This window comes from Colias croceus, chromosome 23 (assembly GCF_905220415.1).
Source record: "Colias croceus chromosome 23, ilColCroc2.1".
NCBI classification, from domain to species: domain Eukaryota; kingdom Metazoa; phylum Arthropoda; class Insecta; order Lepidoptera; family Pieridae; genus Colias; species Colias croceus.
In genome coordinates this window covers 3,259,653-3,287,341 of record NC_059559.1, presented here as the reverse complement: position 1 = coordinate 3,287,341, position 27,689 = coordinate 3,259,653, and the positions used below count along the sequence as shown (strand labels likewise).

Sequence of the window (27,689 nt, the reverse complement as noted above, 5' to 3'; positions counted from 1 at the left end):
TTGAAACTTTGAAAGAGGTTCCGTACTTCTGTGTCTCTGTGAAGAGTTTTATCACTAGACATTGGCGGAGTCCTTCTGGTGATGTCCTGCTGATTGGAGCCATTAACAAAGAGAAGAAGAAGAAATAGGTTACAAAATAACAATTACAAATCACATTTATTATTACTAACAAACTTAGGTAGGTCCATTACGTTGAAATAAAATTATCATTTTTTGAATAAATTGATTTAAGTTGAAAATACCTTATCCTAAAACCCTATTAAAAATTATAAATATCATTTAACAAACTTGCTAGTGCTGTTTTTACATCATTGCTCTTAGAGTCATCAAAAAATTACATACTTTAACCTCACTAATACTGTTTTAACAAAAATCCAAGCACTATTATATTAATCAACTTGTTCATAATATGTTTGTGTTAAAATTATGCATACATTACAGAATCATGGAGGATCCGTTCGTCGCCTGTCCATATAACAAGATGCATAGAATCCCGAGATCTCGGATACAGCGGCACATAGTAAAATGTCCAGATAAACGTCCAGATTTTGGCTTTTGCCCCTATGATGCTACTCACATCATGCCCACGAAAGATATACTCAAACACACTGATGACTGCCCTTCAAAATTCCTTATATATCCTGAAAATAAGCCTCCGGTTGTAAATTCAACTATAGTGGCTCCTAAACCAATATTACAAAGAGAATACTTGCCGGAGACAGATCCTAATCATGAGATTTGGGATGATTAATATAAGTATTCTCTAGCTTAAAGCTTAGTAAGTTAAAGCTTGACCGCAGTGGCTGTGCGCGCTGTAGGTATGAGCGGAGCGGCAGGGTAAGAAAGAGCACGAGTTAGAAGTTAGAAAGAAACGGAACTGTCTGTACTCTCTAGGGTGTCAGTGTGGTGTCCACCGAAAATCAGTGGAGAATCTCAGTGTAAGAGTTATATGTCCTTAGATTCTCAAACCGCTGAGTGAATATAATTCATTTTGTACCGTGTAACTAGTTATAAGTTATTTGGTTTCACCCGCTCTGCTTCTGTTGGTCTTAACGTGATGATATATAGCCTATAGCCTTCCTCGATAAATGGGCTATCCAACACCGAAAGAATTTATAAAATTGGACCAGTAGTTCTTGAAATTAGCGCGCGTTCAAACAAACAACTCGGCTTTATAATATTAGTATAGATGTATTAATGTGCATTGGTATTGTATGTAGGTATTTTATTTCTTTCTCTCTCGCCTCGCTGCGCACATACATATGGCGTGGTACAGCCACTTAGGTCAAGCTATAGTTCCTAAATTAAGTTTCGTATGAACATAACTTTTACACGGTTCTGTAGTATGACATACAGATAATTGTTACTTTTATTATAATAAGGTAAAGATTTAATAGATATTAAGCTGCATTTTATTATGTACTTGGAACTTAAAATCAAAATTTATCCATGTAAACTTTTACAAGTATTGGTGTACACTGGTGTACACCAACAGCTTTACCCTGCGGTTTTACCCACAGTGCTCCAATCCTGTTGGTCTCAGCCAACGAAAACTCATATTCATTGTTGTTTATAAGTATTAGAACATTGTATAGAATGTTTTGGAATGCTAAGAACAACGAAAGAATGCTCTACGCCTGTTTACACTAAAATAATTTGACATAGTGGGGGGCATATGGTATTTCTCTCAAAATGTATAAGTGAGTTTTAAAATTCAATATGTAACATTGTGATTTGACCAATTATATGTGATTTAGTTATAAGATATAAGGAAATAAATTTAATTATCATTGTGATATTAAATTTTTTAACCAAACCACTTTTTTTATTTAAACCTGAGTCATAACATAAGTCATATGCCCAAAAAATTAGCGTGTGTACCGAGCACACGTGTCAGAAGTGAAACTGCTTTGGCAAGATTCAAAGATAACAAAATCGTCGCCTTAGGGTCAACTCACACCAAAAGAGCGTCGAAGCGCGGCGAAGCGGAGCGCAGTTTCCGTGTCATATGAATTTTAACTTTATCTTCATTACTATAATACTTATTATCGCATGACAAGCTCGAACGAGTCGCGCGGATGCCCGCGGCGCCGCTGGAATTCCGTGGAATTCCATAAACGGAGCCGTGCGACTGCGCGAGAAGTCGCGGGAATTCCCGAGAATGCTCGAGCATTCGCGAGCGGCCGCTGGCAATATCCCGCCCCTCGCGCCCGCTCCCCGCACGCGTCTGTGCGCGCGAGCATTCGAACTGCGCAAAGAGCGGCCCGTGAATTCATCGCGGGAAGGCGCGCGGATTCCCGCGACTGCTCGAGAAGTCGCTGGAATGCTCGAGAAGTCGCGGGTCTCCGCTACTCCGCGCTTCGCCGCGCTGCGCTGCGCTTCGCCGCTCTTTTGGTGTGAGTTGACCCTTACTCCATGACTTGACGGCATTTCCATGACGCGATCTCGAAATTTTACTCTCAATATTATGCTTAAAGAAGTTTCACTTCAAAAATAGAAGAGAAAAAAAATCTATTGGTTTTTATTGGTTCCTGCCAGGAAAATAGATGAAATTGTCTTAAACTGCTAGTAATCTAGAAGGAAAAAATAGGATCAATTAAAAAAAAAAAACAATAAAATATATGAATTATTTATTACTTATTTTAACAAGTAAATAAAACTATTATACAATTAAATTAATACAATAACTCCTTAATAACAATAACGTTTGAATGCTTCTCTTAGAACACATTCGAGTCACATTATTTTAAACCAGCTATCAGTCCAAAAAGTTCCATCAAAATCGCCACAGCAGTTTTGTATATTAATGTTGACTGCTAGTAGCTGCTCGCAAGGATTTCTCCAAATTTTTCAAAGCCGGCGTCACATTTGTACCCAAATCTTCTACTACACTTGATAAGTAGACTGGAATTAAAATAAATTAAAACATATTTAGAAAATTATCATTTCTAACGACTTTTTTTAAATTGGTTGATGTTTTTGTGTTCGTAATCCCTACTTAATATAATAAACTAGCTGTGCTCCGCTCCTGTAGGTCTTATTGTGATGATATATAGCCTATGCCCTGTTGCCTTTCCTAATGCCTTTCTCGATAAATGGTCAATCTAACAATGTTTTCAAACCGGAGCAGTTGTTCCTGTCTGTCTTTTCTTTTTCAAACTCAAACAAACTCAAACATTTATTTATTCAATTAGACTACTATTTAGTAGCACTTTCGAATCGTCATTACATAAGTATTTTTAACATTTACCACCGATTCGGAAAGCAGTATCTATGGAGAAGAATCGGCAAGAAACTCCATAGTTGCTCTTTTAAAATCATGTCAATATTACATAATATGTAACTTATATCTAATTTATACATAATATATTATAATATGCCAAAGAACTGTCCTGTGGTTTTTACGCGACAATCCTCCATCTTAACTCATAAACCACAGAACCGATTTAAATGAATTTTGGTAAACAGATAATTTGAGACCTGAATTGTCGCAGGATGGGTAATTCCGGTAATCTTAAGAGAAAGGGAACTATTCTGGTTTTCCTTTGACTATGCGGACAGCTAGTAAAACAGTAACAATATATTCCTCCTAAACGGCCGGACCGATTTTCATGTTGTGTGCCTATTGGGTAGATCTGAGAATCGGCTTACATCTATTTTTTATACCCCTAAGTAATAAGAGTAAGGCAGGACAAGGTTTGCCGGGACAGCTAGTTTTTATTTTGTCCTACTAATATTATAAATGCGAAAGTTTGTGAGGATGGATGTATGTTACTCTTTCACGCAAATACTACTGAACCGATTACAATGAAATTTGGTATGTAGGTAACTGAAGACCCACAATAAGGATATAGGTTCCTTTTTATCCCGGAAATCCCACGGGAACGGGAACTATACGGGATTTTCTTCGAAAACGCGGAAATCTAGTAACACATTAGTTTAGCTGTTATACAAACATACAAACAAAAATACATACCAATATCTGTTAAACACCGTTTGGTACCAAGAGCGTCCATGTTGCGAATGTTGATTATTTTCTCAGCGTACATTTCACACGTGTACGTGCATACCTAAAATTAATTAATGACAATAAATAAATATTATTACATACAATATTTATTTATTAAATAAATTGAAGGTAGTTGGTAAAATTATAAAAACATTTATGAACATTTATGATTAAATGAAAATACTTTATTTGCACAAAAATAAGGAAACAATACGAAAAAACACGTACAAAAAGGCGGCCTTATCGCTAAACAGCGATCTCTTCCAGGCAACTTTATGTTTTCATAAACTTTAAATATTAAATTTAATAAAAACTATTTATAGAAATACTAGCTTACCACCCGCGGCTTCGCCCGCTTTCTCTAAAACGATTTGAGATTTAAACTATCCTATCTCTCAAGTTGGATCGAACTGCACATGGTGTGCGAATTTTATTATAATCGGTTAAGTGGTTTAGGAGTCCATTGAGGACAAACATTGTGACACGAGATTTATATATATTAGAGATTATTATAATTTTGTTATTCAGTAACTAAGTAACTATAATATATGTTAAAAAAAACACCTGTAAGCTAGTAAAACCTTATTAAAAAGAACATTTTTATTTATTTATTAATCCCAACTATATTATTAATATCATGGACCCAATAAATATATAAAGGACTTATCATAGCCATAGTAAACAGCGTAATTCGTTTCTCAGTTCCCAATTTAGTCGATAGATGTCACTCGCAGTATCATTTGGCATTTTTTTATAATTGAATGGTTCTTGTCTCAACTAGATGTCGCTTCTAAAAAAAAACAATGTGCCAAATAGTATCTTGACGTAAAATATAATACGCAAAAAACGTAAACTATAACGTAAAATATAAAACGTAAAATATTATAAAGGCAAGAGGCGGCTCGTGACAAAATTGTACGGGTGTTCAATTATTGAACTAAAACAAAGAAAATACAGTAGCGTAGTAAATTCATAACAAAAAAAAATGAGCACCACATTATAAATGTCTATTTAAACACTAAAAATTATAAAGTACAGGCCATTTCAAAACGAATTCAATGATTATCAATTAATAATTAGAAAATCCCTGAATTTGCTTTCGCGAGCGTATTTTTATTGTTTGTTTATAATATAGGAGTGGCAACTGGCAACGTCGCGCGCTTGTCGCGCGCAATTGCTGCTGTCATGCGATGCGGCAACATCGCGGTTTCGCGCAGGACCTCCGCAGGACTGTCGCAAAATTTCTCTTTCACTCTTATTGGATTCCGTATTTAGGCATTTGATATTCGTATTGGAGTTTAGGTATACGATAAATTTAATTTTAAATTAAAGATATATTAATTGTTAAATGAATGAGCACAACTTTATTATAATAATTATTTATGAGATGATGAATTATTGATGAGAGTTCACTGCCCCAGCGCTCCTTAGGATGAACCGCCTATTTTTTCACTTCGATCATCGCTGTTCGAGAGTGACTTCGTGACCACCATCATGGACCACGCTGCTATGAACTGTTTTTATCTAAGAATTACTCGAACAATTAGAGCATAAATTTCAACGTAAGACGTATAAGTGTCTGTAGCTGTATTGACTCAGTCTCGTACTTATAACCTGATGGACGCTGGTTCAAATCATCGCCGTACATCTAGATTTTTTTTCTTTTCCCGTATTTTTTGCTCATATAAATATGTAATACTGTTTACAAGGGAATAATTAAGAAGAAAAAAGATATAGACATTTTTTTTAACAGTAAATAAAGAATATATATACACTACTCTGATCACTATGTCGAATGTTTGTAGTGGGTGTCGAAACCTTATTAAAGGTACTCACTTCCTTAGATGCTCCCTATGTTCTTTAGCGTATGACTTGCAGTGGGCTGGAACCAACGATAAGAGATTTTATGCCATGTTACCTGAAAAGAAGTCTTCTTGGAAATGTCCAGCATGTCTTAGCCAGCGACCCAAACTTGATAACACCAACACAGTCAGTCGCTTACGTCAGTGTGAAGCGTACGTGTTTGATCAAGCGGGTTACAAATTAAATTCAAAATATCTAATTGAAATAGTATATCTTGTTGGAAGTTTTTATTAGTGGTGCTTAAGTTATCAAAAACAATCTGATTTGTGGACGAATACGCGTTATACATCATGATTTATTATTAAAATTAACATTGGAAACTTTTTGCGTAAAAGTGATAAAAGTGGTTGACGGTATATTAAAAACAAAAGTTACAAATTAACATTGTCATCTATCGTGACGATTTACCAGATACAATAAGAAACATAATTTCGTTGAAAGTTACAAGACACTCGTAGCTCTGTACAAAGTGAACTGGACTTAAAACAGTTAGTAGGAAGATCGATCCTGACAGGGGTCATATTATCAGAAATTTATTACTATATTTTTTTTTTCTTAATTACTTAAATTTTCCAATCATTATGAAGTTTGCCTGTTGCAAAGCTACAACAGAAGGCAGCGCTGGGATTTTATCTTGCCCTCATTGTAAACGAAATTATCATATTGCATGTTTGTTCCCAACTGACAAAAAGAAACAATTGACAAGCGAATTTAAAAAAAAATGGTTTTGCCCCGAATGTTCCACTCATCAGTCAATATCTCTGAATACTGAAAATACCCCAGTACGCTCATGCGCTCAATTTTTACAACGAAGACTCTATTCGAGAGATTATATCCGAAGAGATGGAAAAGCTGCGGCGCTCACTGGAATCATCAATTATGAATAGGATTTCGTCAGATTTAAATTGTATAAAGCAAGAAATTATTAGTTTAAAAGACAGTATCACATTTATAAACAGCAGATATGATGATTTCAGCAAAACTATTTCAACGCTTGAAAAAATTAATAATAATTCTAATTCGTAATTCTGCACTAAGCCCTGTGAGGAGCATGAACGCTCTAAACTAAAAACTAAAATAATTCAAAAACACCGGAGTTTTTAAAACAACGCCCTCTAGATGTAATAATTGAAAATCGATAGTTTGCTGTTTCCATAGTTCTAAAATTGGTCACTAGTGGTGCTTTTAAAGCTGCAAATTAAATAATAAGCTCAAATCAGAGCGCCATCTAGTAATAGTCTGAAATTACGGGGTACGATCTCTAGTATGACCATTACCAGTCCACTAGATTATATTCGTCCATGTTAATATTATAAATGCGAAAGTAACTCTGACTGTCTGTCTGTCTGTTCACTTTCCCGCTTAAACCTCTCAACCGATTTTGATGAAATTTGGCACAGACAATCTTTAGAGCCTGAGAAACAGGCTAGCTTTTATTGCGAAATATTACCACGGGCGAAGCCGGGGCAGTCCGCTAGTATAAAATATTATTAACAAAATACAAACCTCAGATAAGAACTGCCATGGTGCTTGCTTCTCCGACAAATGTAATTCCAAATGTTGAGGTAGAGTCATCAAATATTGGCCAATCTAAAAATAAAGGACATTACCTTATCATGATGCTTAATTTTTCAAATTCATAGATTAAAAAAAGAACGTGTCAGAAGTGAAACTTCTTTTGCAAGATTCAAAGGTACCAAAACCGTCGCTTTACTCCATGACGTGACGGTATTGCCATGACCTTGAAATTTTATTCTCAACGCGCCTAGATGTTTCACTAAGAAAAAGTCGATATAAAAACAGTCAATATAAAAATATCGTTTTCTAATAAATATCTATACTAATATTATAAACGAAAGTAACTCTGTCTGTCTGTCTGTTACTCAATCACGCCTAAACTACTGAACCAATTTTCATGAAATTTGGTATGGAGTTGTTGTGTGATTTTTTTAAATTATATTTAAGATTATTCTATAATAAATCTGTATTTAAATTTACCTCAGTAATATATTCTTGTGGTGACAACGCGAAATCTGGCAGATCAGTAGATAGAGCGTCGTTGTTATACCACACTGTTAATTGTGGTATTTTATCTGTGAATATAAAACAAATAATTTTAAAACGATGTTTATATTTTAATTTTTAAACTACTCCAGTATACAAGGGTTTAAGGCATACTCATCTAATCAACTCAGTGTTTAAAAAAGTTATATCTATACTAATATTATAAAGCTGAAGAGTTTGTTTGTTTGAACGCGATAATCTCGGGAACTACTGGTCCGATTTGAAAAATTCTTTCGGTGTTAGATAGCCCATTTATCGAGGAAGGCTATATATCATCACGCTACGACCAACAGGAGAGGAGCCACGGGGGTGAAACCGCGCGTATTTAATAAACTATAGAATGTTAAAAATACTTATTTATTGAACACACACATGTACAGGATGTTAAAATTAAGCAATATCTATGATCTTAGAGGCTGTAAAAAAAGACTAATTATTACTCTATCTATAAGACCATCTCACAGAGTGTTAAAATTATCAAACTACTAGATTTCCGCCCGCGGCTTCCCCCGCGTTTTCAAATGAAAGCCCGCATAGTTCCCGTTCCCGTGGGATGTCCGGGATAAAAACTATCCTGTGTGTTAATCCAAGTTACCCTCTATATACGTGCTAAATTTCATTGTAATCGGTTCAGTAGAATTTGCGTGAAAGAGTAACAAACACACACACACATCCTCACAAACTTTCGCATTTATAATATTAGTAGGATAAAACTACCTCACTACTTTAGAACACACTCATTTATACCTTTACGACAAACTCACTACTATAACACACTCACCTAATTGCACATCTACAGGGTGTCTCAAAATAGTCCTAGCTAGGGCTTTCAAAGTGTCCCGTGCCCTGCGGAGCCCTGCGAGTGAGGGCGAAGCGCTAGTGTCACGGGGGTCTTGGTCCAGTATAGAGAATAGATCGTAGAGCGGGTGGGCGTCTTTTTTCTCTGAAATTAAGAAATAGTGGAAGAAAAAATCAGCCTCAACAAAAAAAAAATATTATTAGAATACAATAATTTGATATCACTTCATAGTATAAAACAAAGTCGCTTTCTCTGTCCCTTTGTATGCTTAAATCTTTCAAACTACGCAACGGATTTTGATGCGGTTTTTTTTAATAGATAGAGTGATTCAAGAGGAAGGTTTTAGTATATAATTTATTAGGTTTTAGACAAAGCGGGCGAAGCCGCGGGCGGTAAGAATTAAGATAGTGTGTAATAAAGAAATAATGAATGTAAATGCGTTAAGGAATAATCCATACTAATATTATAAATGCGAAAGTAACTCTGTCTGTCTGTCTGTCTGTTACTCAATCACGCCTAAACTACTGAAGCAATTTTCATGAAATTTGGTATGGAGATATTTTGATACTCGAGAAAGGACAGACAGGCTACTTTTTATCCCGGGAAAATAACGCAATTTCGGAAATCCCACGGGAACGGGAATTATGCGGGTTTTTCTTTGACTGCGCGGGCGAAGCCGCGGGCGGAAACCTAGTAAAAAATATATTACAAGTGATAACTGCGTTAAAAACAACCGACTTCAAACTTGCACTTGCAAAATTTACAAATACCTACAGACAAAAATGCTCATAAAATAAAAACTACTGGGCCTATCCGAATAAAATTTTTATGGGACCAATTCGACACCATCCCGCATCGAACAAAAAAAGAATCACGTAAATCGGTTCAGAAACCTCGGAGTAATCGGTGTACATACATAAAAAAAAAAAAAAAATATACCGGCCGAATTGATAACCTCCTCCTTTTTTTTGAAGTCGGTTAAAAATGATTTGCGAAGATTATTAAAGAAAATTCAACAAATAAAAATACATATTGGAATATGTATGTGTGTAATAGTTGGATGTTGGATGTTATATTTAGCCATATTTATACTTCTCGGATATTATATTAATATTTTGTCAACCCCAACAGTTCGATTCCTAACCAGAACAATTTTTCAAAAATTCAATTATGTGATTTTGTGTATTTTTTCACGAAAATCAGGCCGAGTATCCACGAGTTTTAGATAATCGAGTGACGCTGAGAAACCGTCGCTGAAAACTTCTAATGCTGATAACACAATCCCATACCGATCCCACCCGCTGTCCTTTCCACCAGCAAATCAACTAATATCCCAGTGGCTGTCTCCAGTATCAGTGACGCTGAGAAACCCTCGCTGAGAACTCCCTCATGCTGACCACGCGCTGATAAACTGAGAAATGTCGCTTCTATGTGCCGTGTGTGTGTTGTTATTAAGTTTAAAATGGCTGTTATGTACGTCTGAAAAGATTTAAATTTTTTATTATTTACAAATTGAAGAAACTATATTAAGAATTCAAAGGATTTAAATTTGCAAAACAAACTTTCGTCAGATTTAAAAGTCGATCTATTCCGTAAAATACGTACTCAAAATGAAATTCATAATTATTGATTGATTAGTTTTGATTATATAAAGAAAGTCTAATTTATAAATGACTAGCAAACCGGGCGAACTCCGTTTCGCCACCAGAGACACCTTTTCTTTGCTATAAGCCTCACGGAGCCCGAGACCTTTCCAACGAATGCAAAACCGTGGAAATCGGTTCGTGCATTCTGGAGTTATAGCGTCAGGAAGGAAAACCCGACTTATTTTTATATAGTAGATCACCAATCTTTCAGTGAAACAGCCGTCAGTATCGATAACAATTTTAAACAATTATATTTTTCTAATGATTAATTTTTTGCATATAAAATACTATAAGTAACTACAAAATTTTCATTATTTTTTTCGGGAAAATAGCCTTTTCTTTTTTTTTTTCAAGTGATCGAATCTTTATCAAAAAAATGTGTGCGTGTACTAGTGTACACACGTAAGAAGTGAAACTTCTTTATGACCTTATATTTAAAAAAAAAATTACTATAATATGCAACTTTACAGAAATACGTCGAATCACGCGTGGAAATCATCATAAGAAAAAGATGGCGCGTAACGGAAAAATGTCAAGCGTAACGAAAAAATGTTACACTAAATTTTTTTCCAACTCCGATAAAGAAGTTTCACTTCAAAAATATATATTTGCTATTCGCTACTAACCTCCATAGCAGGCGTATAATATGCTTGTATGGCGTCTCCAGCAATTTTTTTGCCTCTCAAATAAGCCGAATTCAACCACGCTTCACTTCTTTCGGCTATGAACTGTATCGCTCTAGAATAATCTAGAAGATTCTCCTGGAAAGTAAAAAAAAAATTAGTTAAAAAAACTAAAAAAAATGCATGAACTATGCGGGTTTTTCTTTAAAACGCGGGCGAAGCCGCGGGCGGAAAGATAGTATGCTATAAGTAAGCATTTGACACTGTATCATAATATTATATACGAAGATAAAAGAAAAATATGATCTACTGAGGAATTACTGATTAATTAAAGTCAGTTAAATTATTTTTGAGTTTATCTCTAACAAACATACAAAACACTCTTTTTTCCATTTATAATAAAAGTATGTAGACTAGTACATACCTGTTTTAACTGCGGATCATTCAAATATGCCAAAAACAATTGCGTTTGCAGTTCCGTGTAGTTCGGCATCAATTCACGTAGCGGCGCGTACGTAACTTTGCCCAGTTCTTTTAACGTTGCGTTCGAGATTTTTTCTGAAACATACATACATATATTTTAATTTTTAGTATTACTAGCTGTCCCGGCAAACGTTGTTCTGCCTTACTGTTCATCATTTAGGTGTATGAAAAATAGATGTTAGCCGATTCTCAGACCTAGCCGATATGCACACAAAATTTCATGAGAATCGGTCCAGCCGTTTTGGAGGAGTGCGGTAACTAACATTCTGACAGGGGAATTTTATATATAAGATAATATAAAGTTTTTTACTGCACTTTGGTCTGCATCTGTACATTTTTGAAGTGAAAATTGGAGATAGCGACGTGACGAGCCCATGACGTGACGGTATTGCCATGACGCGGCATAAAATTTTACTCTCAACGCGCCAAAGAAGTTTCACTTCAAAATAGCTCGTTTATTAATTATTATAATACTTCCGTAGTCCATTTTCCTTTTACATAACATAAATACATACATAATTACAAACCTATCCCCTTTATAATATTAGTATAAGTAGTATAGATACCGGCAGAATTGAGAACCTCCTCCTTTTTTTGAAGTTGGTTAAAAAGTTACGCCTCATACTGGTTATGGTTATTATTAAAAAAATTTGAAAAAATAAAAATAAGCAAAAGACTTCAATCTTTCACGATTTTGTTAGTCTACATCTACACTGTATTATAAAGAGGAAAACTTTGTTTGTTTGTTTGTTTGATTGTAATGAATAGGCTCATAATCTACTGGACCGATTTTGATTAAATTTGGCACAGACAATCTTTAGACCCTGAGACATAGGCTACTTTCTATTGCGAAATATCTACCACGGGCGTACCGGGGCGGACCGCTAGTATATTATATTTTTTTAATATTATAAATGTTATATGTAACTAAGTATGTGAAAATAAAAATATTTATTATTTAGGTACCTTTCCCAGCAGACCCGTCAATAATCCTCATGATGCAGTCTATAAATTCGTCGATATCAGACTTCAAATCAATCAACATTGTTATACCTTCTTCAGTATTTTGACATAACTTAAAATTCGCTGTTACTATCTGAAATGTAAATATTTTTTAACATTATAATTAATTCAATTAGCTCTTTAATTAAATGCCTAGGCTATTTATTACACGATTTCAATTATATTAAAGCATTCAATCAAACGGCTAGGGAAATGATTTGAATCTATAACGTTTTACTACTATACCTTAGTAGGTGATGGATCCAGCGATAGCAGCAAATCTGTATAGAGTTTTATCAATTCCGATACAGGCGTTTCCGACTTCAAGACAGTTGTTAACCATTCCACCTGAAACAGTATTTTGTTAACAATGTTAATAAAAATAAGTCATGAATTGTTTTAATTATCTGCCCACTATTACATTATCTTATAAATATAAATTTTTAAAGAATAGAAAAGAAATTGATCACGAGGCGGGATTCGAACCCGCGTCTTCCGCCAAAAAAAGCAGCCTCCAAGCGACCAGGCAAATCAAATAATTTTAATTGCAGGTCAGATCTATTCAGATCTCAGCAGCTCAGACATTTTTCTAAATACTTTTTCTACTTGAGTAGGTCAGTTTTTCAAGATGTTGGTAAAAAGTCTGCCAGGTATGGCCTTGAAAACGGTGCTACCCGAAACGCGGTAATATTTTTCTATCTACCATTTCCACTCTGATAGAAGTCAGTCTTTCAAATCGCTGGAAAAGTTCCCAATTTCAGAATTTTGCCCACATCCCCACATTTACTGCGACTTTCTACCTTTCTGTCAAATTGCTCAAAAAAGTCACGAATCAGATGTTTTGACCACCTCCCAATCCAATTTTTCCATACTAACCTGTCTCCCAACATCCTGGTCAACCTACTCAATGAACCAACCGTCTCCAAGCAGCCACGTCTGGTCTGACCACTCGAAGGCGATCTTACCTACGTACTGGTCTGAAAATTTTAAACCTACTTTGCCACTTGGGAAGTCGTCAATCTGTCTTAATTCTAGAAAAAGTTCCCCATCCCACATACTAACCTGTCTCCCAACATCGCCAACCAACATTCTCGTGAGCCCACTCAACGAGTGACTATCCAACCGTCTCCAAGCGGCCACGTGTCTTGCTGCAGCCGCGCGTCGCCAACAGCGCTGCGCGGAGAGAGACCGGGACATACCGCGGTATATACACACGTAGGGAGTTGTGCGCTCTTTGGGTAGAGAAAGAGACAAGAAATAAGCCAATAATACTCCATTCATTATTGGGACGATATCAGAATTGGGATAAAATACTGTTCTTCTAGGAATAATGTAGGAAATAGGCAAGGGTATTCAATAAATAGTGGTAAGTGGCCGCCGCGCGTCGCCCGCACCGCTGTGCGGACAGCGACAGGGACATGCCGCGGTATATACACACGTAGGGGGTTGTACGCTCTTTGGGAAAATATCAGAAAGATAATTAAGAAAAAACGTCTTAAAAAAGCTCCTTATTATAGGAAATGGAGTACGAAATGAGTAGGTATTAAATGAAAAACGAGCTGGTTAGTGTGGGTTAGGACAGAATAGTGGTAAATGGTCGGATAGCGACCGGGACATACCGCGGTATATACACACGTAGGGGGTTGTGCGCTCTTTGGGTAGAGAAAGAGACAAGAAATAAGCCAATAATACTCCATTCATTATTGGAACGATATCAGAATTGGGATAAAATACTGTTCTTCTAGGAATAATGTGGTAAGTGGCCGCCGCGCGTCGCCCGCAGCGCTATGCGGACAGCGATAGGGACATACCGCGGTATATACACACGTAGGGGGTTGTACGCTCTTTGGGAAAATATCAGAAAGATAATTGAGAAAAAACGTCTTAAAAAACCTCCTTTTTATAGGAAATGGAGTACGAAATGAGTAGGTATTAAATGGAAAACGAGCTGGTTAGTGTGGATTAGGACAGAATAGTCGTAAGTGGTCGGATAGCGACCGGGACATGCCGCGGTATACACACACGTAGGGGGTTGTGCGCTCTTTGGGAAAATATCAGAAAGATAATTAAGAAAAAACGTCTTAAAAAAGCTCCTTATTATAGGAAATGGAGTACGAAATGAGTAGGTATTAAATGGAAAACGAGCTGGTTAGTGTGGATTAGGACAGAATAGTCGTAAGTGGTCGGATAGCGACCGGGACATGCCGCGGTATACACACACGTAGGGGGTTGTGCGCTCTTTGGGTAGAGAAAGAGAGAAGAAATAAGCCAATAATACTCCATTGCATTATTGGGATGATATGAGAAGTGGGATAAAATACTGTTCTACTAGGAATAATGCAGGAAATAGGCAAGGGTATTAAATAGATAGTGGCAAGTGGTCGTGTCTTTTCGCGGGAATAGATAATTAATTAGCGTTTTAAGCGTTTCTTATCCATACTAATATTATAAATGCGAAAGTAACTCTGTCTGTATGTCTGTTACTCAATCACGCCTTAACTACTGAACCAATTTGCTTGAAATTTGGTATAGAGATATTTTGATACCTGAGAAAGGACATAGGATAGGTTTTATCCCGGAAATCCTACGGGAACGGGTTTTTCTTTGAAAACGCGGGCGAAGCTGCGGGCGGAAAGCTAGTTAAAAGATAATGTATTGAAGATATATAGTATTAACATTATGTAATGAGGGATTGAAATGAAAAGGAGCAGGATTGCTTAAATGACAATATAAATAGTAGTTTAGTGTGATCTTAAGTAAGAGAAAAGAGATATTTAAACTGATGAGATGGTATTTTATTATGAAACGGAGACAGTAATTTAAAATTTATTGAAAACAACAAAAAAATTGAACATATATTTTTTACACAGTATAATTATGCACTATGCAGATGTTGAAAATAAATTAAAACTCAATCATTAACATTTTTCACAAAAAATTTAAAGTACCCGCCTATTTTTTTTAATTTTCCACCTACCCGCATCCATTTGTGTCAGCGCTTCTATAAATGGCGGACTGATGGCCGCCTCCAATCTATTGTATAATAATTCCAATTGTGTACATTTTTTCTCGTAATCTGGCGCATCGCTGAGTACCTGTTAAAAAAGGCAAGTCATTAAAAACAAATATAATATATGAAAATACTAGCTTTCCACCCGCAGCTTCGCCCGCGCAGTCAAAGAAAAACCCACATAATTCCCGTTCCCGTAGGATTTCAGGGATAAAACCTGTCCTATTTCCCGGGGTAAAAAGTAGCCTATGTCCTTTCTCGGGTATCAAAATATCTATATACCAAATTTCATGCAAATTGGTTCAGTAGTTAAGGCGTGATTGAGTAACAGACAGACAGACAGAGTTACTTTCGCATTTATAATATTAGTATGGATGTATTTACCAACAAAATCACATGAGAACGCAAGTTATTTCATAATACCTTCAGTATGTTACTTGCAATACATCAAGATAAAAAAATATCAAATTATAAAAAATCTCTAAAGGTGCGTAACATTGTGTTATATATACCTAACACGACAAAATGTACTGAAAAATTGTTAAGTATAATAATGTTACATCTTATCTTTCTTATTAATATATATAAATCTCGTATCACAATGTTTGTCCTCAATGGACTCCTAAACCACTTAACCGATTATAATAAAATTTGCACACCATGTGCAGTGCGATCCAACTTGAGAGATAGAATAGTTTCAATCTCAAATCGTTTTAGAGAAAGCGGGCGAAGCCGCGGGCGGTAAGCTAGTTGTTTTATAACATTTTTCAGTACATTTTGGCGTGTTTTAACACAATGTTATGTAATCTGTACGCACCTTAAAATTTTTTTCTCAATAGAAAAAAATTATATGTCACAGGCAACTGGTAAACTCTTCCATTAACAGCCTAGGTTCTTTAGTAAAGGGCCAGTTTAATTATAATTACTATAAACAAGGCTGTTGTGATATTAAAGTTGGATATCATTCAATAGGTTAATTTAATGACACTTTTTAATGAAGAACTTAAGCTATTAATGAAGTAGCTGATTTTACCAATTGACTACAACATACATACCTATAATTTTGTTTTAGTTTCTATCCCTCAAACTTTAGAATAAATAGAAACTAACCTCAAGACTCTCCGTCATGCCCACAACCAAATCGGCTAGTTCGTTCAATTTATCCAGCTGTGAAGGTATTCCCGCTTCCAAGATGTCTTCCAATGATGTAGCTAATGCTGCCCATTTATCCGCTTCGCGTAATGCGGACGCTGCATTCTGAGAGAAAACATTAACTAATAAATATACTAGCTTTCCGCCCACGACTTCGCCCGCGTTTAAAGAAAAACCCGCATAATTCCTGTTCCCGTCGGATTTCCGGGATAAAACCTATCCTAGATGTTAATTCAAGTTACCTTCTATACGTGTGCTAAATTTCATTGTAATCGTTTCAGTAGTATTTGCGTGAAACAGTAACAAACATGCACATACACATCCATCCTCACAAACTTTCGCATTTATAATATTAGTAGGAAGAATTTAAAGCAAAAAAACACAACTTGATCATTCTATTCAATTGATATAATATATGCGGTATTCGAAGGCCTCATCCTGCATCTTACCATGGTGATGTGCATAGCTAAGAGAAATTAATTCAACAAACAATCGTTAACTGAGAGTGATAACATATGATGTGAGTGTTAAATTAATAAATTCGATAAACAATCGTTAACTTAGAGAAACATGTAATACTAGCTTTCCATCCGCGGTATTGCCCGCGCAGTCAAAGAAAAACCCTAGTTCCCGTTCCCGTGGGATTTCCGGGATAAAACCTATCCTATGTCCTTTCTCTGGTATCAAAATATCTCTATACCAAATTTCATGCAAATTGATTCAGTATTTAAGGCGTGATTGAGTAACAGACAGACAGACAGAGTTACTTTCGCATTTATAATATTAAGTATGGATAAAGCACAAAATTGCACCCACAATTGGTTATTAAATATAATGAGAAATGAGATTTAATCTGGGATGAAATGAATTTATCTTTAAAATCCATTAAAAAGCCTTTATTTATCTCGCATGATCACCTTTATCAATTCTTAATACCTTCAAATATCTATAAATTGCATTTAATACCACGCTATAATTCAAGCCAAATAAATGAACACCAACCTCCAACCGACTCTTCAACTGATCAATCCTCTGCAAGCTCTCGATGGACTGCCCCGTTTCCTCCTCCACGCTTTCCACCTGCTGTTCCAGGGTCACCAGCTTGCGTTGTAGTAGCGCACCTTCGAGCTGTAAGCCCTGGACGTCTTGCAGCACTCGAGGGATGGATGTGAGGATCTACAATTCAATATTTTAGTTTAAAGATTATTTTATTAAGTTGCTTATTGTCTGCGGCTTCACCTACTTTGTATTTTTTATAAATTATATACTAATTCGTTCATCGAGATGCACACTATTAAAAACTAGCTGCGCTCCGCGGTTTCACCCGCATGGCTCCGCTCCTGTTGGTCTTAGCGTAATGATATATGGCCTTCCTCGATAAACGATAACACCAAATTTTTTTTCAAATCTAGTTCCTGAGATTAGCGCGTTCAAACAAACTTTATAATATTAGTATAGATAGAAGATTTCACCTGCTTTGTCTAAAAATTAACAAATTATACCTCTATACTAAAGCGTTCATCGAGATTCGAGATACACATTATTAAAAATTACAAATCAGACCGTTGTGTGTTTTTAATGAATAGTCATAGGTCTACGGGAGGCGACTTTGTTTTATAATATGCAGTAAAATAGTATTAGAGATTTACCTGAACAAAATAATAAGAAAATGCCGGCATTTGCGATGGCATTTGCGAAGGCATTTGCGAAGGCATTTGCGATGGCATTTGCGATGGCATTTGCGAGGGTATTTGCGAAGGCATTTTCGAGGGCATTTGCGAAGGCATTTGCGAAGGTATTTGCGAAGGCATTTGCGAAGGCATTTGCGAAGGCATTTGTGAAGGCATTTGCGATGGCATTGGCGATGGCATTTGCGATAGCATTTGCGAAGGCATTTGTATGGCATTAGGCGTATAAAAGTCTTTCGCCTATATTTCGGAAACTATCGCAAAAGTTACCGATTTTTTTAGAAAGTAAAATATCGCATCTTCTTTACCTTGAAAGTTTCAAAAAAAATTAGACAGAATGGAGATTAGACACTGTGGGGCAAGCGCTCCACCCTGCCCACCGTGGCTACGCCTATGTAAAACAAAGTCGCTTTCTTTGTCCCTATAAATGCTTAAATCTTTAAAACGAAACAACAGATTTTGGTGCGTTTTTTTTTAGACGTTTATACGTTTTTAAAGCGGAAGGTATATAATTTATTCAGTTTTAGACAATGCCGCCGAAGCCACGGACAGAAAGCTAGTTCCAAATAATCAACTGATATTTTGTTTAATAACTATACCTGTGTAGTTGTTTCATCCAAAGAGTTGCTGAGCTGCTTCATATACAGTTGTAGCCTTGTGACTGTGTTTGCAACAAATATCTGAAATAATAATGATTTTTTAGTTTAGATTTTATATTCTGTTGAACTTATTTTTTTTTGTTGTTTGCTTATATCATGTTTTAATAATTGTGTTTTATATTAATTATTTTATTGCATGTTCTAGTAACTTATAGATTTAAACATTAAAACAGTTAAAATTTAAAGCAGTGCCAAGTAATCGAAAATTTTATTTTATGTACTCTTACCTCTTTCTCTTGATTTTCACTGATATTCCATGCTCTGTTAATCCAATCCTTGGGATTGAAGTCATTTTCGGCGAATGTTCTTAAATCCTAGAAATAATTTGAGTTTTAAAAAGTTAAAAACATTCAGTGATCAGGAAAAATATCATGAGTAGTATTTTAAGTACCATTTTTGACAACTTATAACTCTCGGAGATATCTATTAATACTTTTCTATAAATATGTAATTATAATTTAAAGGTGTCCAACTAAATTATTATGGAATTAGGAAATATTTTTATTTTTTAATACTTCTTCTTCTCATAAATAATGGCTTCACTTTTTTAATACTTGCTGCGGTTCATTCAACGTAAACAAAGATTGACAATTATCAATGACTAAGGATTCATTGACAATTATTGACATTTGGTTCCGACACAGTGTTCCGATCACAATCAAGTTCCCATAAATCAAAGAGTACCTAGTATAATGTTACAGGTAAGACATGATGTAAACGTGCCATCTGTTATATATTATCTCTGAGTTGATCAGCTATTGCTCATATTTGTTATCCATTAATTAAAACGAGGTTTTACTTTAATAACGGATAGGTACTTAAAATAAATTAAGAACACATCTCTGTCCAAATATGGGTTGGGGCTTGGTTGGGGCTTTGACTTTGACACTCTGTGACTTTGACAGTTCACTATTTGCTTTGTCAGAGCCAATCAGAGCGTCGCTCAAGCCGTCAAGCGTCGCTTTTGGCTTTTGCCCTTTTGAGTTTTGCCACAGAGCAAGGATGGCCTGTGAGGATGGCTTTTGCGCGCATGCGACTATTGAATAAACAATAATTATAATTTTGGCATTAATATGTAATTTTATTAATGACGTCATAAGATTGTTGTGTATTGTGCAATTTGTGTTATTATGGAGTAAATATTATGAAGAAAGCAATAATGTCTAATGTAATGTAATAATGTGGAATTATTAATTTATTTATTAAATTATTATTACGAAGTAAGTATACTATTATTTGTTATGAAATATTGTTAATTGCTTAGCTTGAAGTTCTTAATAAGAAAAGTACTTCGTTGAGCTATAAAACTCTGAACATTGCAACATGTTGTGAATATCGATTTTGTACAGTCTGAAATATTTACATTTTTAATCACGCTTGGACGATCTTAGGCGCGTGATACGTTTCTTTTATTCTAACTAGAAAACATAGCGAATGCTGCTTTATGCCTTTATAACAATAGAAACTAAAAGTAAAAAAAAAAAAACATTATTCACAATGATAATTTTCTTTATCTGTAATCAAGGTCTGAAAAGTTTCCATGCATGTTTAATGCTTATAAGAATTTATGATTGATATCAATCAAATCAAGTTGGATTTTATTATAAAGACAGAGCAATAATCTATACTCCTACTATATAGCTGAAAATTGTGCTTGTTTGTTTGAATATGCTAATCTCAGGATTTACTGGACCTATTTCTAAAATATTCTTGCCCATAATATGTCTGTGATCCCTGTTGTTATGGGCTATAAATATACCAAGCTGGGGGCGAGCTAGATCTTAATAATATGTAGTATTTACTTAGTAAACACCAAACCCTTTGTAAGGATATTTGGTCACCAGTACATATTAGACACTAAAGACTTTATAGCAAAGCCTTTGTGGGGATATTTGGTCACTACAAAGAATTTAATAACGACCAGTTATTCACTTATGTATAGTGTGTAGAATGCTGAATTTGCAGCATAAACAGCTGTATCTTTATCACGGTGGCTTAAAGTGTAAATTTTTCACTGACTATTGTCAGCAGACTTGAATATTTGATAAAAATGTCAGCTTGATATCTCCATTGATAAGAAAAAAAAACTTGACACAGACAGACAAACAGACAATAAAATGATCCTATAAGGGTTATGTTCTTTTGTGGTTCGGAACAATAAAAAGAAAACTATTGTATATTAAAAAATATCTAATACTACGCTTATTATGTAAGGGTTACATTTTTGTTTTCTTTTGTTGTTCAGAACAATAAAAATAATACGTAATCATTTAACCAAAGAAAATTAAAAAATGATTCATGCTATGTTTATTATGTTTCAGGTCATCACAATGTTGCAAGTAAGGGTAAATAAGTTAGATGATAATTCATATAGCTTGCTGCGGAAAAAGGGCTTGTCGATACAATGTGAATTCTGTGATAAAACATTCAATAATAGGTATGTATATTGTATATTTATTCATTTATTCATATTATTTTAAAGTTATTATAAAAAACTAGCTGCTCCGAGCGGTTTTACCCCCATGGCTCCACACCTGTTGGTCGTAGCATGATGATATATAGCCTATAGCCTTCCTCGATAAATGGGCTATCTAACACCGAAATAATTTTTCAGATCGGTCCAGTCGTTCCCGAGATTCGCGTGTTCAATCAAACAAACTCTTAAGCTTTATAATATTAGTATAGATATTTATATGTACATATTAATTCCTTATATTCGTATTTATCCCTCCACCCTCGAAATTTAAATATCTCAGTTCTTAGACATTGTGAACCACCATCTACTTATTTGAGTGAATCTATACAAAAGATGGAAATGTTTATTAAAAAAAAAAACGACGTGTGGCACTCAGGGACTGCTAAAGCTATTGCATGCTATGCTTTCAAGCCACACCTCCGCCCGTCGGAGTGGGGAGCGTGAGGTTTTTTCGTTACCGAATTTCTCGATTCGGTCCCCGCGCTCAAGGCCCGCGATAGAAGCTATGCAATAGCTTAAAAATTAATATCTATGTTTCAGGTATGCCAGCATAATCCACAACACGTACCACATAGTCATACCTCTCATAAAGCAAGAACTACACCAATGTCCAGAATGTCTCTTTTACTTTCAATCCATCGACGAACTAAACGACCACAAAAAAGACAAACACACAGAAAATATATTTAACATACAGTCTATTAAAATAGAACCAGAACCAGAATATCGAGATATATTTCTGCCGTTTAGTTTTAAAATCAAGTCGTGTATAGACGGACTTAAGCCTAAATATGAAGAAGATGAATATATATTGCCCGATGTGTGCAGAGTGCCGATACAAACTAGTCCTTTACTATGTGATACACAGTTACAAGTTGTCGAACCTCCGAGTTTATCAATACATTACGATCAGCTCATACAGCCTGGGTTGTATAGGTGTAAATATTGTAGAGAGCAATTTGTTACCAAGTAAGCATGATTATTCCTTTATATTAATTATTATCAATACATCCTACTTATATTAAAAATGCGTAAGTTTGTGAGAATGGATGGATGTATTGATGTAGTGAAGTCCCGTGTCCCCTAGTGGGGTAAGGGGCAGATGCATTATACATCTGTTTCACTGATCGATTTTCTTTAGGGACAAGTGTGTGATCAGCCTTCTGTGTCCTGCCAGACCGAGACATTTCTTTTTTCTTCGTCTCCACCGGGATCGAACCCAGGTCCCCTCGGTTCTACGCTCACGCACCACCACCACTGTACCAAGGAGGTGGTCATGTATTGATGTGTGTTTGTTATTCTTTCATCTAAAAACTACTGAACCGATTACATTGAAATTTACGTGTGCCGGGCACACATGTCAGTGCTCAGTGGCGTGCCATGACTGAGGCTTATGTCCAGCAGTGGACAAAATATGTAGGCTGATAATGATGATGATGAGCACACATGTCAGAAGTAAAACTTCTTTGGCAAGAGTCAAAGATAACAAAATCGTCGCCTCCATGACATGACGTGGCGGTATTGCCATGAGGCGACCTTGAAAGTTTGCTCTCAACGCGTTTTACTTCAAAAATACCTGTATCCTGCTCCTATATTTTTTAATATTATAATTCTTATAATAAGGTTATTGTTTCATTTCAGATTCCAGTCAATAGAACACGAAGCAACACACATGAGGTTCAAAAAAGGCCGGCCATTGCTATGTACGATTTGCGATATGTACATAGCGGGAAACCATTGGCAACTAACAAAACACGTTGAGCAGAAACATCCGCACCGCACGAACAGGCCACGCTTAAAAACAACTTGCAAAATGTGCGGCCTAAAATATCACAAATATATACGACATCTCATCAATTATCATCCAAACGTAGTCATAAACGACAAAAGCTTTGCCGCCGAAACGCAAGATGTCAACCTGCCAAATGGCAGACAGCTGTCAAAGTCAGTTTTTAACATATGTCAAACGTGCATGCCTTTTTTGAAAAAGAAAATTAATTTGAAATACGTCATCGTTGGGAGCCTTCATGAAATGGGTGTGAGGCATAAGTGCGCGAAGTGTAAGCGAATGTTTTTCGAAATTACTTTGGTTCAAAGAATCAAAAGGGGCAAGAAGGCAGTCGATAAACTCAGTTTTGAAGATGATGTCCCGAAAAAGAAGCCGATTTCGAATGAAGAGAGGTTGCGGAATATTCAAATGCGATTGAAAATGATTAATAAATTGAGTAAATTTTGATTGTTTGCAGTTTTATTTGCTATGTGGAATTTTACATGTTTTTTTTTATTTTTGAAGCTTAGTTTTGAAGTTATACTTCTTTTGGCGCGATGGAGAAAAATGATGAGAGTGAATTTTTACGATGCGCGCGCACACCGACACCTAAATTTAACAGCATGAAGTTAGTTCTAGGTGGTATGAAAATTGATAACTATGTTCAAGTTGTATATTCTAGTATTTTTTTTTCCATACGCCAAAGAAGTATAACTTCTATCGCGTGTATAGGTAAACCAGAATCTGATGGCAATTGGGGAAATCAAAATTTTGAGTGTGCAACCCTGGGGAAAATGGACTGAACGATCTTGATACTGCTTATTTTTTATTTTGTCCTCAACATCATTAGTCACATTACATAAGTGAACAATACTGTACTTAATAATGAGATATCCACTTAATATTATGTAGGCACATACTTACATGTATAATATACATATTACTTTTATTTATGTAATACATAATATTATTATTTACACAAACCTATATTTGTATATTCATTATCATTATGCCATGTAAAAATATGGATGTAAGGATAATGCAGATCAAAACTAGATAATGCTAATATTTTTTTTTATAAAATAAAATAACAGTAAAAGAAAACTATGTTTATTTTCGTAAGTATTATAACAAATAATTATAAAATTGACTTGGACAGCTTGGACTTGACGCATAGCCGTATTGGAAACTCCTGTAATAAGTTTTCATAAAATTATATTGTAATCAACAAACAATATTATAGTTACCTACTTATAATATTTTTAATTTTTAGTATCAAAACGGGTAAGTCCAATTTACCAATAAAATATTCAAAATTGAAAATTGTGATGTGTTTGACCCTTCTTCATCGAATGTTTTTCTATACACATTATAAACAACACCTCTTGCTTGTGATCGCAGCGGCTTTTGCGACATCTTCGAAGATTTTTTAAACAAAATCCTAAAAATTATTCAACAATTGCAAAGAAGAAAATAATTTGACAACCATTATGATAGTTGTCAAATAAAATTGCCATATGAAAATCTTATATTTCTTAAATATAAATATGCCATCAGATTCTGGTAGACCTATACATAAGTACACACACTCTTTTTTTTTTAACTAAATTGTAAATTATTGCAGTTGTTTATAATATTGTGTGATCAATTAAAACAGACTTTTTATCATAAAATTATATCTATATTCAATTTAAGATGAACACCATTTTTTATTCTATTTCAATCATCTGTAAAAACGAAAATATGAAACCAAACTAAATTTTGAATCGGCCATTTTATTTTTACATGGAATGGATATGGGATTATAAAATATTATTAGTAAGGATTATTAAGCTATTGCATAGCTTCTATCGCGGGCCTTGAGCGCGGGGACCGAATCCAGAAATTGCGTAACGAAAAACCTAACGCCCCCCACTCCGACGGGCGGAGGTGTGGGTTGAAGGCATGCTATGCAATAGCTTTACCGCGGCAGTCCCCGAGTGCCACACGTATTTTTTTTAAGGAATGTCTTACGAAATACAGATTATAAAATGCTTGCAAGTTACATTGCTTGTATGTGCGCGTAATACGCGCCTCCGAGTTTTGTAAGAAAAACGTTTAACAACTATATTTATAATGTGAAGTGCTTGAATTTTTGTTGTAATTTATTGTTAAAGGAGCCAATATCTTCTTTATATATAATATATTGTAATCAAGTGACCCGTGACTCATGTTCACATTTGCACACCTTTCATTGAAAAGCCATACATATACATAATACCTATTATGTCTTACATAATACAAGGGTGTGTTCCAAGTTTACATATAATTTTGTTGGCAAAGCAATAACGATCCATCGTCACTTTCTATCAATTTGTTAAAAATTGGCTATGGTTCGGATAGTGTCTGTGGTCATATAGATATTTTTTGCGCGAATTTATAAGTGCCCTAATTTATATGAAAACTGTTTTATTTGTTATCTACTTTTAATTTTTAAATGACCACTAATACTTAATAAGTTATCCTATTCATAGTAAAATCGTGATTTTCTTAGTCTTTCACGCACAAATAGCTTTTTATCGGATCTCTATGAAATTTGAAAGTACATAGTACCTAGGTAGAAGTCTGCATTAGTGCATAGTTTTTATCCTCATACCAGATGCAGGGGCTGTATTATGACCTCTTATTTCCAGACAGTTTACGCCGTGAATTTAACTGACTGGCAAATTCCAATTTTACCTACCATAATAATTATTAACAATGGCTGGTTATTGCGATCTTAATATTTGCCAGTCAGTTCAATTCACGGCTTAAACTGTCGAAATAAGAGGTCGTAATACGGCCCCAGGCTAGTGGCTCCCGCATCCAGCTAGTGTCTAATAAATATATTAGAACAATATTAGGTTAACTGTAGATATCTCGCAGGTAGGTCGGCTTGTGGTAGCCGAACATTACGCCGTTACGTAAATAATCAAGAAGCTATATTGAATAAATAAAATATATAATTGCGGTTAAAAATAAAAGCAATTGTTGACAAATTTATAGTAATTAATTAAATGCGACATACAGTCTAACATCTTGCTTACATAAGCTCTAAATATAACAACAAAGGAAGCCAAACTGCTAATAATTTTTATTATTTTTAGCCACGTCGATGTAAATTGTGCGCAAATGTGTGGACGCCAATTAGGTTACGACAGTACAAGTTAAGTTGGATAAGTAGGTAATATTGCGTTGTTTAATTAATAAATGTTGTCTAAAAAATAATTTGATAAATTTGGCACAGTTGTTGTTTAGCTCAAGTGGCTCAAGCTTTTAAGTAATGATTAGACAACTGATTAATAGGATTGCTTTAATATTAAATAAACTAATTCTTAGATTATAATTATGCTGCTGGTACACATGTATTAAGGCATACAGGAAAATATTATTCATATATTTTTGCCCAGTCCAAATACTAATCTATGCTGTATTTGGTTAAAATATCGCCCTAAGTCTTGATGTCTTTCGTCGTCGTCGTCGGTCGTTTTTAGATACATATTATTTGATCCTCTCTCGACCTCATTGCGACATTAAAATATCATGTACTATAACATAATTACATAAACATTATACAATAGTCATTAATACCTGTATAATTCAACTGTTGATTTTTGACCGATATTTAAAAACTTAAAATAGAAAAATAATAATGGAGGCAATTTTTTTTATTTGGAGGATGGCAACAAGAATTTAAAAAATTAGAATCGAACGATTTATTCAAAAATTATTTCTCTATTTCGTATTAATAGGTATGTATCACTGTTTAATTTTCTAAAGATCAAATAACCATGCATTATTATCTAATACGAAAAGCTAAAAATGGTTATCAAAATAGTGTCTACATCAAAGTATCGGATGTTTATAGTTGTATAATAGATGCATTTGAGATGCATCGTTGAACCTGCACAAAAATAATCTTTGGCGGCGCGTGGAATAGGAAAGCTATGGAGTCGGTAATGTATAATTCTTTGTATGAGTTGTAGATAAAATAAATTATAGTGTAAAGCATGCATTACGCTACACCGGGCCGTGCCGGTGATTGATCGAACTTTGAGATTGTATACTTTTTGTATGAAGTGATTCATGCTTGAACGTGGCTCGGACGGGACACGTCGTTGAAATGTGTATGGATATTAAAAATAAAATAAAAATCATGCTTTTGTTCTAAAAATGGATGTAGAATCATGAATTTTACACTTAAAATTTTAACAAAGAAACTGATGTTTAATAGAACCCTACACTTAACACACTGATGTTGCACTATATTTTGTTATGTCAATTACAAAACAAATTCAACGTCCTTTCGAAAATTGCTTTTATGGCTTTTTATAAACTAAAAAAGTACTATACAACCGTTTACTTTAAATGTGAACAAACCATTGGTTTCGGATACCATGCACTACCAAAAGATGTTTGAAATTAGATA

General features: G+C 34.9%; 3 protein-coding genes across 3 annotated transcripts; 2 read left to right on the top strand and 1 right to left on the bottom strand.

The window, feature by feature from the left end:
- The first annotated feature begins 445 nt into the window (after positions 1-445).
- Positions 446-751, top strand: LOC123702559 (gametocyte-specific factor 1-like). Its single transcript, XM_045650335.1, has one exon. The coding sequence runs from the start codon at positions 446-448 to the stop codon at positions 749-751; it is 306 nt and encodes a 101-aa protein (XP_045506291.1).
- A 2,010-nt stretch (positions 752-2,761) lies between these two features.
- LOC123702211 (conserved oligomeric Golgi complex subunit 7) lies at positions 2,762-19,513 on the bottom strand. Its single transcript, XM_045649896.1, has 17 exons — positions 19,390-19,513; positions 19,226-19,312; positions 18,939-19,019; positions 17,654-17,827; positions 16,610-16,756; positions 15,467-15,584; positions 13,552-13,721; positions 12,736-12,837; positions 12,454-12,583; positions 11,429-11,562; positions 11,008-11,142; positions 10,025-10,214; positions 8,718-8,879; positions 7,871-7,965; positions 7,379-7,462; positions 3,977-4,070; positions 2,762-2,904 (listed from the first exon to the last, which is right to left on the bottom strand). Exons 1-17 carry the CDS (start codon positions 19,390-19,392, stop codon positions 2,804-2,806), a joined length of 2,007 nt encoding a protein of 668 aa, XP_045505852.1. The 5' UTR covers positions 19,393-19,513; the 3' UTR covers positions 2,762-2,803.
- Positions 19,514-19,995: 482 nt separating this feature from the next.
- Positions 19,996-23,725, top strand: LOC123702213. The gene is made up of 4 exons (XM_045649897.1): positions 19,996-20,218; positions 21,320-21,435; positions 22,015-22,443; positions 23,116-23,725. The coding sequence occupies exons 2-4, from the start codon at positions 21,329-21,331 to the stop codon at positions 23,708-23,710; spliced, it is 1,131 nt and encodes a 376-aa protein (XP_045505853.1). The 5' UTR covers positions 19,996-20,218; positions 21,320-21,328; the 3' UTR covers positions 23,711-23,725.
- Positions 23,726-27,689: the final 3,964 nt, after the last annotated feature.

Coding starts and splice junctions, on each gene's coding strand:
- LOC123702559 (XM_045650335.1), top strand. CDS start 446: ATGGAGGATCCGTTCGTCGCCTGTCCATATAACAAGATGCATAGAATC.
- LOC123702213 (XM_045649897.1), top strand. CDS start 21,329: ATGTTGCAAGTAAGGGTAAATAAGTTAGATGATAATTCATATAGCTTG. Junction 21,436..22,014: donor GATAAAACATTCAATAATAG/GTATGTATATTG, acceptor TCTATGTTTCAG/GTATGCCAGCATAATCCACA. Junction 22,444..23,115: donor AGAGAGCAATTTGTTACCAA/GTAAGCATGATT, acceptor GTTTCATTTCAG/ATTCCAGTCAATAGAACACG.
- LOC123702211 (XM_045649896.1), bottom strand. Junction 12,838..13,551: donor TTGGCGATGTTGGGAGACAG/GTTAGTATGTGG, acceptor ATACTGTTTCAG/GTGGAATGGTTAACAACTGT. Junction 7,463..7,870: donor CACAAGAATATATTACTGAG/GTAAATTTAAAT, acceptor CTTTATTTTTAG/ATTGGCCAATATTTGATGAC.